Below are 12875 nucleotides of genomic sequence, written 5' to 3'. Positions count from 1 at the left end.
GTATGTTCACACACAAATGCTTGAAAAAAATGTTATTTTAGAAAACTTTACTGTCATCATATTCTTAAAGGTTCCCTGTGAAAGTCAGGCAAACTTCAGAATGGCCCGAATGAGATGTACTCAATTATCAAAATTGAAACAACAAAACTAATTCCCACAGGAACAAAACCCATGGGGCTAATAATTTAGTGATATTTGACATTGTTCAGGAAAACCAAGAGTTGAAAAATGACTTTCAACACTTCCCTTGATGCTCTGAGATTCCTTTGCTTGTTATCCAGAATCAAAGTTAAGTCTTTGAGAAGAATGCTGCTAATTTTGAAGAAATGTTTTAGAGCTTCTTTAGGTTTCTTGCTTTATTTTCAATATTTTTTTCTAATTCATGGGTTTCTAAATTACAAGGGTTAACATTCTGATTCTGACAGGGGCATACTAGGTAGTAAAAGGCCTTTTGTTTTTCTTTTTCTTTTTAAGGCCGAGTTTCTTAAAGTCCAACTACCAACCACTTAGACAAAGAAAATGATAAGTTAGGAGTTTTTAATCTGTGAGCAAAACCATGTGAACACTCACAGATTCTATATTCACTTTTGAGTATATTCCAAACCAAAACTAGTTTTAGGTGGTAAAAATAAGCTTAAAACCATAAGCAATTTTGAAATAACAATGAATATTAGCAATGTGATAGTCAAATAAAATAATGTGATGGCATTTTTGAAGAAAACACTATTATACTAATATTATCTGTATTATAATATAGATAGTTATATATGAAAATGATTACATTATAGGCAAAGTTATGATCATTGAATATAATATCCCATTAAAATTTTGGTACCATTATATCACAGAAGAAAATAACTATTGTTTCTGTCTTTCCTTGGGATATGCTGGAATGCTAAGCCCAGAAATGATTGTTCAACCTATTTCAGTTTCCAAACTTGTGAAACAGTTGTTGATATAAGCAAAATATAAATACAAACACAATGGCTTACACAGTAGACCAATAGTGCAAATATTAACCAATATTTTATTTATCAAAGCATATGTTTTTAAAACATATTGACTAGGGACTGTAGAGCTGGCTAGACAGTTAAGAGTACTGTCTGCTCTTTCACATGATCCATGTCCAACTCCTAATACTCACATGGCCACTCACAACCATCTATAACTCCAGTCCTAAGGATCTAATGTCCTCTAAATTGCTTCTGCAGGTTCTGCATGCACATGATACACAGACATACATTCAGGCAACACTCACATACATAAAATCAAAATAAATAAAACCTCATAAAAACCTGTAAGACATGAGTTCTATGTTAGTTAATCTTCTATCTAGATTTCTCTAGAATAACAGGATCATTCAATTTTTTGTAGGCAATAAAATCTTCCAGAGTCCATACCTTGTACCAAAGGATTTCAGGTTCCCTGGTTGGTAATAAAAAGTCCTCTATGTCTCGGCATGAAATTTCCTTGCTTTTGCTAAGTTCAGCTTTTTCAAAGTACTTCATCTTGGAATTGTAGCAGAGTCCAGTGTCATTTTCTCCTACTGTCAGTGAGATGGATACTTTCATACAATATGTTGAGTTCCTGTAACAAAGCAGAATTTATATGTGACCTACTGTGAATAGGAAGTAAATAATGCCAATGCAGAGTGTTTAACTTCTTCAGGAAAAATAATTAAATAAATGAACATAAAAAAGAAAACCTCCATTGTACCTTGGCTTATTTCAAAGGATTGTCTACTGTCTACCAACTAACCAATACTTGGTCTCATAAAACCAGTCATGTACATATATTATATTCATTTTCTACAAAGATTATATCTGGATTAAACTGAAAAAGTATTTAATTGATATATTTTACGTAGAAAATTGAAAAGAATAAAGGAAGATCTAGGGCAGAAAAAAGTCAGGCATAGGTTTGGGGTAAAACTGGCAAGTTAAAGAGACAGGGAGAAGGGTGGCAACCCTCCTATTAAGTGCAATGGTGGGATAAGAATAATGACATGTAGTTCTTATAGCACTTTTAGAATGGATAAGTGGAGAACTGACTTATGAATATGGAACAACAGCAAGAAATAAACATCTGTGTTTAGACATACATATCCATTTGCTTTAATATCTCAATATTGTGATGTCAAAGGCAGATACTTTACTGATGGATTCTATATAACTGAGGAAAAAAGTCAGCGTCTTATATTTTTATTGTTGAATCCTAAATCATGGTTAAAATTTAAAAAAAATTAGAGTAGAAATCATGATCACATTTTTGAAATAATTTGGAACAAATGAACATATAACTAAATTGTGATATGTTCCTTGGTATTTATATGTCTGTATATTTAATAAATATATTTTATATGATAGCAAGGGATGGAAATTAAAATAAGGACGGGGTTCAAATTTTTGAAAATAACTTTTTCTTAAGTGTCCAATAACACTTTGCATACATGATCACTGAAATTCAGTATTTGAATGTCATTGCTTATTATCTTTGTAGAAATGGGCATGAAAATCATAGCCACAAGGGCACATAGAACTTAGGTATATTAGTAGTTCATTGTTTTATTGAATAACAAAACCTTTACAATAACTTAGACATTTTTAATATAGACAATGTTATCTGCCTACAATAACTACCTTATAAGTTGATTTAAAACATTAAGTAAATCAATGACCTTTATGAACATCAATCAAAAGCCCTAAACAATCCAAAGAGTATGTTATCACCAATTTTGTTGCAATGCTAAAATAAATTTTCTGTCACCAGCCTCTGAGCAACAAAGAAGAAATGAACACATAAAAACAACTGAAATTTAACATATTGGGTAATAGAAAAATCATATAAACTACCAAAAGAATTTCAAAAAGAGAAACAAGGTTTTCTAGCTACTTAGATTGCCTTCAAGAATGAATGATAATTTGGCAATCATCAGAATGGCAATTTCAAGTAATGATGTGAATAAAGCCTATAAAGAATGAAATCTGGGTATGTTAGAAAAGACTCAAGAAAGATAGATTCACAGAAGCCAGACTAAAAGATGTGTAAATTATTTCTAAGACTTAGACTTGATATTGGATAATAATGAAATCTGTATTTTGGGAAAGGTTTTTCCTATTGTAATGGAAAAAATTAGATAAATGGGAAGGAAGGAAAATTAAAAGCAATTTAACAAAATGGAAAGGAACTGCACTCATTTAGGGAAAAGTGAAACCTAAAATAGTTTGCATTGGCATAAGAAAGAAGGGTCTAGTTTAAAATGTACTTAAGACATTAAATCAATGCAACAGTAAGGAACAGAGAACCACACAAGATGTATTGATTTTATTAATTGATTATTTGAAAAGTAGACTCAATATTTCAGTATGAGAAAAAATAAAACAAAAAAGAATTCTGAGATAAAATAAATGTGAGAAATTTTAGCTCAAGTTTTATACCAAAGTGAAGTAGTTACCACTTTTGAGTCCTGCTAGGAGTGTGACATATATTATTTGATACCATTCTAATATATTCTATTCAAATCATCGTGAGATATTTTTGTCAAGAAAAGTAATTATCTAAGTTAAATGGCTAACTATATTAGCAAACAGTGTATCTTAAAATATTTAGGTTTCATGTTAACATATATTTATAAAACACATTGCATGATAGACATATTGAGGAATATAGACACTAAACAATTTCTAAGCCCATTTGTATTTCTACAAATTTTTATATAATTTTTCTACAAATTTTTATATAATTTTTCCTTGGAGATGAATAATGTTCCATCTTAAAAATGTGCACATTTTCATTACCCATTAATTTGCTTATGGACAACTAGGTATGTTCTGTTTTTATGATATGGTGAATAAAGCAGCAGTAAGTATAGAGGTACATACATCTCTGTTGTGGAGAATGGAATTTTCTGGGGATGTGCCTGAGGATGAAACAGTTGAGTAATATGGTAGGTTTAGCCATAAATTTTGAGGAATGTCCAAATTGATTTCTACAATGGCTCTATTAATTTGTATCCCCACCAGCAGTGGATAAATAAAGGTTCCTCTTTTTTCCCTACATTCTTTCCATCATTTGCTGTTGGGTTAGTTGATGATAGCTATTCTGAGGTGGATGATATGGTTTGTCAAAGTAGATTTAATTTGCATTTTCCTGTTGATTAATGATGTTGAACACATTTAAAAATAGTTATTGGTCATTTGTGCTTCTTTTTTTTTTGAAAATTATCCATTCATTAGTTCACTTGTTGATTGGAAGTTTTATTTCCATGGTAGTTAATTTCTGTAATTTTTGTGAATTCTGGTAATTAACCCATGTCTGAAGTATAATTAGTAAAGATTTTCTAGGAGAACAAAGAAAGGGAAATATTAGATGATGAGGAAGAACCGAATGCAGATAAATATCACATGAGTTGTGAAAGAAGATATATAGCAAATTTTTTCCCTCTATAATGTTGTAACAGATTTTTCATTTTTATTTGTTTATTTTTCTCTTTCCATGTGTAGTGGATAAGTGCCAAACTGTAATTGATAATGAAGGTGTAAAATCCCAAGTGAAGTTTCAAAGCTTCTAAATGACTGCTCTGATTGTATAGACAATTTGATGAGTTGCATAGATGTTGAGTATGTACAAGTGCTTATTTGAGTGACTATATAAATATAGCTGCATGATGTATTTTGTTTGTAAATTTCTTATAATAAAGTGATTTATAGAAATAAAAATAGGTCACTCAAAAAGTTTAATCTATGTTACAGACTACATATATAAAAATACCAAATTCAATTTTATTCCAAATAAGTATCTGTTAATTATGTTTTAATAACTTTATAAAGCACAAATTCTTTTATAGTAAATTAAAACAAAGAAGTAGTTACATTGTTCATCCATAAAGTATTTTTGAAGTTCAATGTAGGCAGTCTTTCATTCTACTAATGAATATGGAATAAGCTTTAAATAAACACATTTTTCTCTCTTAAGAAAAAGAACACAGACCTTTCTAAGCAGTGAATCAGTATATTCTAAATTTTTGTCTTGCACATTGTTAGTGTCCAAGAGAAGCGTCCAAGAAAAGACCAACAGCCATGTATGTACTAAACAAGAGTGCTTTATCCAACATTGGGGTGGCAGTAGAAACCCTCAAAGAAGGTCATAAGCTGCTTTGAAGTGGAGTTAGGGAAATTCCATGGAGGAGGGATTAACCTGGGCCTTATTTGTAAAGGAAAGATTAGTGTGGGGGCTGACTGGTGGGGGCTGATTTGTGGGATGCCTAGTGCTTAGGGACTTTTTAATGGCAGGGTAGGAAAAGTTATCTTTAGTTATCAGGAGACTGTGGTCATCTGCTGATCCAGCAGAAAGCTGTAGTCATCTGCTAAGCCAGCAGAAGATCAAAGGGGTGCCTGTTGATTGATTGTCCCTGAGTTATGGTTCTACACAAGAGCTCTTTGCTCATCTCCAACCACCTCCAGTAAACTGAAACTAAGGCCTAGTTTCTGTAGGAGCCATTAGGAACATGTTATCATTCTGGTCTGGCTCCCTGGCCCTCTCACATACAATCTTTATAGATATAAAAATTCAGGTTTCTTCTGTTTTCAACTTTCTGCTTACTGCTGTTTGCCTGGTGTCCACACAATTGTATTGTATCCTACACATGCATTTTATACAGTTAGGTTGAAAGAGTAAGAACTCCATAGTCCAATAATAGGAACACTGGTTCCAATTCAATGTTTGAAAACTCAGAACTCCTCTTTCTTATTTATATAAGGAAAAAATACTGTTGTGGAATTCCAACATGTTAAAACATGAATAGTGATTACAATTGTGCCTGTCATACAGTGAGTCTTTGGTCAGTGTTAGATTTTATTATTGCCACTGTGTCCTTTATTCTTGTTTCCTTTCTATTTCTACTCTGCCGTGAAGCCCAACAGATTTGTTCAGTGAGTACATTAGAAAATGTGATGCATTTAGTTTTTCAATGTGTGATTACTGCAAAGATTAGTTAAATAGATATGTTCATATATTTTGGTTTGTTTTGCACTCATTTGGGAATAACTGAATGGGCTAAATAAGAGCAGCTGAAGTTAAAAGAGAACGTCGACTCCCTATCTGAGTCATTACCTCTTTCTCTTTCAGAAGCTCAACTGACTCCAAATCTAAAAATGGCTTCAGATGAATGTCCTCAGTTTTTCTCATTTTCCTGACTTTTAAACCCTGTCTCTGTAAGGTGATTGTTGATTTACAATATCTGGAATTTAAGGCTCCTTAGGATAGCAGTATTTTAAGATTATTTTCAGTGGTTAATACTGCTTTACTTGTTTCTGTTTACCAGGAGGTGACTTAAACCCCTCCCCAAATAAAGTAGTATCCCATCACATTACTGTTGCCCTATTTGCTGAGAAGAGCTAACAAGTAGTAAGCAACTTGTGACACATTCATAAATATTTAATCTCTCTGAGGGGAATTTACACACATAAGACAATGGCTGCATTCCATCATCACTAATCTGCTATACAACTGAACATTATGGCTGTCAGATGTTTGGTAGAGTGGAATAAATGGGGTAAGGAGAATACTCTTACAGAACTTACATGAAAAGTCATTGTCATGTATTTACTTAACTCTGACTCTTCATAAGAGAAGGGCTATAGTATAGGCCAAAACTTGACTCATGACTGATGTTTTTATTGTGCATATAATGGTGACACAGAACTTAACATGTGTTCAAAGAAAACACAGTTGTTTAAATCTTAGTGTAAATACCCAGATATCTTTATTATTGAAGAAAGTAGAAAACAATCTAATTTTCTGATACAGATGACCCTAATAGTATATACCAGGCACAAAAATATGTATTGGTTTTGTTTGGAATATCATGGCATCATAGCAGCGCTACCTCACATCTGAAAAGGTCAATGAATTGTCTGTTCTGTTAAACAACTAGAGACCTAAATGGAAGTAGAACTTATGCCTTTATCATTCATGGCTCTCTTGGAAATAATTGGTACTGGGACAGAATCCATGCTCCCATACACATTATATTTAAATAATTAACATATTGTTTGTATTTTTGCAATAACTATATAATTTATTGTACTTTTTATAAAATAGTAGAAAACAACTCACATTCAACAAAAAATATATTTGTTTTGTACTGTAAAATTGAGAAAGACAAAAGATAACACAGCTTAGATTGTTTTTCTGAAAAATTAAGTTCTTAAGATCTCTAAAATATAATACAACAGAAAGAGAGCAAGTAGCAGTTCTTAATAAAATATCACTCATCATACGTTTTTACTAGCATATATTCTTATATGTATATAAAAATATGAAAGCAGTGGCTTTTGAGTCTTCTGAAGGAAAAGTTTCTGCACTGGAATCCTGTATAAACATTGGGAACCAATGATTATTTTGAAAACAATTAAAAGATTGATATGAAACAAAATAATAAAATTGAAAATAATTTCTTTACATATGGGCTCTGTAAGTCAATAGAATATACTGATATTCCCCCCAAATTTCTCAGCAATATGCTACTTTAAAGTAGGAAACAATTTCAAATTGGTAGTATCAGGATTGTTAGTATTTCTTTAAAGTATCATTTCGAAAAGAATGAGTGCATTGCAGAAATAGAGATTCAGGTGTATAATATATTTTCTACTGGAAAGAGGTCAGGACATAATGTATAATTGGGGAAGAATTTTTGAAAATATGGTTAACTGAAGAAGTATATTAAAAATCACTTTATGAAATATCTTAACATAGCACAACTACAATTACTTCGTAATCATTCCCTCTCTGCGTGATAATGAATGGTTTTGTGTCTCTCTTCCATTAACAAACCTACCAGTAACTTGATTATTATTAAATGTATCCTCTAACAACATCACTAAACATTTGACTTGTATATTATGTGAATTCCCTGGTTCTCTGAGGAAATAATAACATCTCCACAATGCTTAGCAATCTTTTAACTCTTCATGAAATGCTGTACCAGAAAATTAGATTTGATCAGTATTTTTAAAGAATAAAGTAGGTCCATTCATCTACATTTTACATGGTCAACACTCTAAAATATATTAGCCAGTTTTAAAGTCACAATCCATAATATTTGTATAAATTTGAAGGCGCATAGAATTTTTATATTTTCATTTATTTTATTATATGTATTGCATGTGTTTGTATATGATGCATAAGCATATATACATGGCATGGTGTGTGTGTGTGTGTGTGTGTGTGTGTGTGTGTGTGTGTGTGTGTGTGTGTAGGTCAAAGGACAAATTTGTGGAGTTATTTCTCTCTTTTACATTTTAAATAAATTCCAGGACTCAAACTCATGTTTTTAGGCATGTATAACAAGTGCCTTTAGATACTAAAAACATCTTGATGGACATGATGAAAGGTTCTAGCATTATGCTGGCCTGCCCCTGTTGCCTGGTGGAACAGGCAGTACCTTGGTCAGCCCAGGGTTCTATGGGAACTATGTCTGCACACAGGTTTAGAGGACCCCTTTAAAAGATAGATCCCTGCCCATTTATGCTCTCTCTGCATTCTCTACTCTTCTCCTCTTCTCTGTCTGCTTCTGCTTCTTCTTCTCTCTCTCTCTCTCTCTCTCTCTCTCTCTCTCTCTCTCTCTCTCTCTCTCTCTCTCTCTCTCTCTGGCAACCAGTCATGGCAGTCAGCCATTAATCCTGTTTCTCTTCTCCTTTAGTCTCCCTACTCTGCTGGGCCTATAATAAATTGCTTAATATGTCTAATATATCTCTCATCCTGTGTCTCATCTTGCGCATTCTTCCTCTTCTTCTTTATCTTTGATTTAAACAAGAATCTAACATTTGGCGCCCAACTCGGTTTAGGCTCTCTCAGTAAGCTCTCTCGAAGCTTGCTGGTGGGATAGGCTTTCTCTGAACCTCTTCTGCCAGGGGCACAGGAAATTTCAGGGATCCTAAAATCTGAACTCATAACCCACTTTCCATCTTGGCTTTTCCTGGCACTTCCTCCTGCCTGCAGCGGCCTGAGATACCAGAACTCTGTATACTTCAACTCGCTGCTTTTCCAGCTAACTATCTTTGGAACCCACTCATCTGCCTGTTTGCTACAATCCAGTAAGATATCCCTTGAATTTCCCATGGGTCAGGGTTGGGATCGTGCTCCAGGAGCAGTGATTTTTTGCTTTTTCAGTTCAGATCACTGGGTCCTTTTCTGTTTCGGGACAGCTGTTTCCCCTTCGGGGCCAGGCCCCTGGCAACTCCAACCAGCCTTCGGGCATCCAGAGAGGAGCTTTTTGATGGTTTTTCCATTTCTTCACCCATGGGAAATGCATAGAGGAACCTTTCTGATTGCATCCAACAGGCAGGTAAACAGACAAAAAAAAAACGGCTTATGGTTGCCACCATCTTGGCCATGTGACCTACTTGTAGGCACACCCACTCCAGCAGCCTGTGCCAGAAAACCTGGCTGCCAGATCTTTTTGCTTTTTATTTATTTATTTATTTATTTATTTATTTATTTATTTATTTATTGTCTGTGATTTCTTCTTTCACTGGCTCTGTTGCTCATGGCTTGTTTACAGAATACTGTGTCTTTCCAGGGCCCTCTGTTTAAGTCTACTCTGACCCTTTAAATCTCCTGTCTGATTGCATTCTGGTTCCTCTTTTATTGTTATCCAGTCCTGCTTGTCTCTGTAACTGTAATTTAACTTCATACCTATCTAACTATATACAACTTAAATTAAACTGTTCTAAGTCTCATATTTCTAAATTGCTATGTATCTTTAAATGATGGTAAACATTTAAAGTCCTAAAGGTCTAATTTAACTATACTTAAAATATAAGCTAAATCTATACAACTTAAATTTAACTCATTTAACTTTAAATGATGATAAAAATTTAAAATCACAAAGGTCTATTTCAAATTAACAAAATATTTATGTCACTCAGTATATCCTATAAGCCATTTACAAAGGTACAGCTTTTTAATTACAAAAAGTGATTTTTCTCTAAAGGCAAATTTTTTGACTGCTGAGATATTAAACAGACAGACAGCCGTCAAATGCTCAGAGATCTAGAGAACATGGCATTTAAAATGTTTTTTTAAAAAGCTTTTCATAACAGAGAGACAGGCCAGCTGCTGGCCCCACCCCATTTGCTCCAAGAAGACTGATGGGCACCAAAGAAACTTCACCGTGAGTCAGTGACAACGCTAGTCACTGAGCAACCCTGCCCTTCACCGCAACTGCTACAAAGTACTCCAGACTATGGACAAGAGGACAGTGGAATCAACTTTTCCCAAGTTGCTTGGGTCAATGGTAGGTGAGCCTTCCTGAAGTCCCTAATCCACAGGTCACATGCTATCAGCAAGAAGGCAGGTGTCCTGCAGCCCACTACTATGGATGGAGAACCTTGGGGCTGGCTGTCCATGCAGCCTACTGGCAAATCTCTGTTATTCTTTAATCATTAATTCAGGTAAAATCTTATCCTTCTCAAGAACTCTGATGCATTTGATAACTGGTAGTCTTGCCAGCTTAAAGCAAAACAGATTTCAGGAACAGGTATTTTAGGGTTTATCTATGTGAAGATAGGAAAGTATAAGGCGTATGAGGGTCTGGAAATGTAGTTACTAAGGTCTGAGGATGGAAAGGTCTAACACGGTGGATAAATTCAAGTTATCAAGTCTGAAAATGTAAGTTACAAAGGTCTGAGGATAGAAAGGTCTAACATGGTGGATAAATGCAAGTTATGAATGTTTGAGAACGGAAGGTATGAAGGTCTGAAAATGGAAGGTCTAAGATGGTAATGTAAGGTGTATGAATTAAAGTTATGAACGTCTGAGGATAAAAAGGCTTAAGTGATGATAAAGTGAGTTGAGACATTAAAAAGAATGAAATATGTCCCTGATTTGTCTATTTCTCATGCTACTGTTCATAGTAAAGTTCTACAATACCACTATAGGATCATAACTGCAAGGTCAAGACTAAGATGCTTTTCATTGTCCTAAAAAAAAAATCTTGTCAATTTTAAAATGTTAATGCTTTCAGCCAAGTTGCTTCTAACATGAATATGCTGCTAATGTGTCTAATACTTATGTTTCCACAAACTCTAAGGATTCTTGCAAGTTCCAGGGAGCTGAATTGGATCCAAACAAGCAGGTCTAAGAGGTGCCAGGGAGTTCCATAAAGCCTAGACTGTGAGGAAACAACCAGCTACCCCAGGATGTAGCAGCCCCCCAACCTTCTCAGGTCCCAAAGATGGTCAATGCCCCTCCACATCAGCAGGAAGCAGTCTTGAGAATTTGATGCCCTTTTTCCTTATTCTGCCATGTCCAACACCCCACCTTTATTAATAATAAGTAAAGATGGGATTGAAAGATTCAGGCATTATGCTGGCCTGCCCTGTTACCTGGTGGAACAGGCAGTACCTTGGTCAGCCCAGGGTTCCATGGGAACTAAGTTGGCACACAGGTTTAGAGGACCCCTTTAAAAGACAGATCCCTGCCCATTTATGCTCTCTCTGCATTCTCTACTCTTCTCCTCTTCTCTGTCTGCTTCTGCTTCTCTTCTCTCTCTCTATGGCGACAGGCCATGGCGGTCAGCCATTAACCCTGTTTCTCTTCTCCTTTAGACTCCCTACTCTGCTGGGCCTATAATAAACTGCTTAATATGTCTAATATGTCTCTTAGTTTTATGTCTCATCTGCCTCTTTTCTTTATATCTAATTTAAACAAAAATTTAACACATGACACATAAGATTTTTGAACTGTCACAAATATGCAGCAACTGTAAAATAACTACCGATTATCACAGAACTCAACTATCAGGAAGGCAGTTCAACTTTAAATTTGACCCTCAGGTCTGATTATTAACTGTGGGAATGAAGCCACACACACACACACACACAGACACACACACACACACACACACACACACACAGAGAGAGAGAGAGAGAGAGAGAGAGATGCGGCATGTCCTTCTGTATGCTGTGAATATATGTTTCTTTTATTGGTTGATGAATAAAGCTGTTTTGGCCAATGGAATGTCAGGATGTAGCCAGGCAGGAAGTATAGGTGGGGGCTACCACTCTGGGAGAATTCTGGGAAGAAGAATGCAGAGAGTGAGTCACCAAGGAACAGCCATGTAACTGACAAGGAAGGAAGAGGCCCTGGCATTCTCCAGTAAACCAAGACCCTGTGGATATATAGATTAATAAAAATGGGTTAATAATCAAGAGAGAGGGAGAGAGAGCTAGCCTATAAGAAGCCTGTTTCATTGGCCAAACAGTTTATACTTAATGTAAGTCTTTATTTGGACTAAACAGCTTCAGGATCAGGTGGGACAGAAACTTCCATCTACAGAGAGAGAGAGAGAGAGAGAGAGAGAGAGAGAGAGAGAGAGAGAGAGAGAGAGACAGAGACAGAGACAGAGACACAGAGAGAGACAGAGAGAGATACAGAGAGAGAGATGAGAGAGGGGGGATAGAGAGACAGAGAGAGCGAGAAGAAAGAGACTAAAGGTTGGATTGTGGAGCTAGTGTCTCAAAGTTTCTTAATCCTTAAGTTTACTTGGATGCTTTATTTTAATTTGAAAGCCTGCTATTTGTTTCTTTTTCTTTTGTGTTGTCCCATCTGTTTTTATGGTAGTTCCTGAAGTTCTCTGTATATGACCCTTTTCTTACATCTTATCTTTCTTAAACAACTATGATTATAGCTACTGACACTAAATGTGAAGTTTATTTGGATTAGTTTTTCTTCTCAGAGGAGTCTGAAGGACCCATTGATTTAACTGTGGTTGAAATCAGTTCTTGCTGAAATGATTAGAGGAAAAGCATTCAGCAGCTATGACTTAAAAATGCTGCCTTACTGCCTTCTCATTTGGAATTCTACTTTTTCAC

The 12875-nt window shown here is 34.9% G+C and overlaps 1 protein-coding gene across 1 annotated transcript in view; it reads right to left on the bottom strand.

Moving 5' to 3' along the window:
• Positions 1-12875, bottom strand: part of Il1rapl1 (interleukin 1 receptor accessory protein like 1) — a 634565-nt gene that overhangs the window by 529980 nt on the left and 91710 nt on the right. Inside the window, exon 3 of the mRNA XM_035449741.1 lies at positions 1401-1587. Coding sequence (XP_035305632.1) covers positions 1401-1587 — 187 coding nt within the window. The remainder of the gene's footprint in view (positions 1-1400; positions 1588-12875) is intronic.

The sequence above is a fragment of the Cricetulus griseus genome, chromosome X (assembly GCF_003668045.3).
Source record: "Cricetulus griseus strain 17A/GY chromosome X, alternate assembly CriGri-PICRH-1.0, whole genome shotgun sequence".
NCBI lineage: Eukaryota > Metazoa > Chordata > Mammalia > Rodentia > Cricetidae > Cricetulus > Cricetulus griseus.
This window is presented reverse-complemented; position numbering and strand designations above follow the sequence as displayed.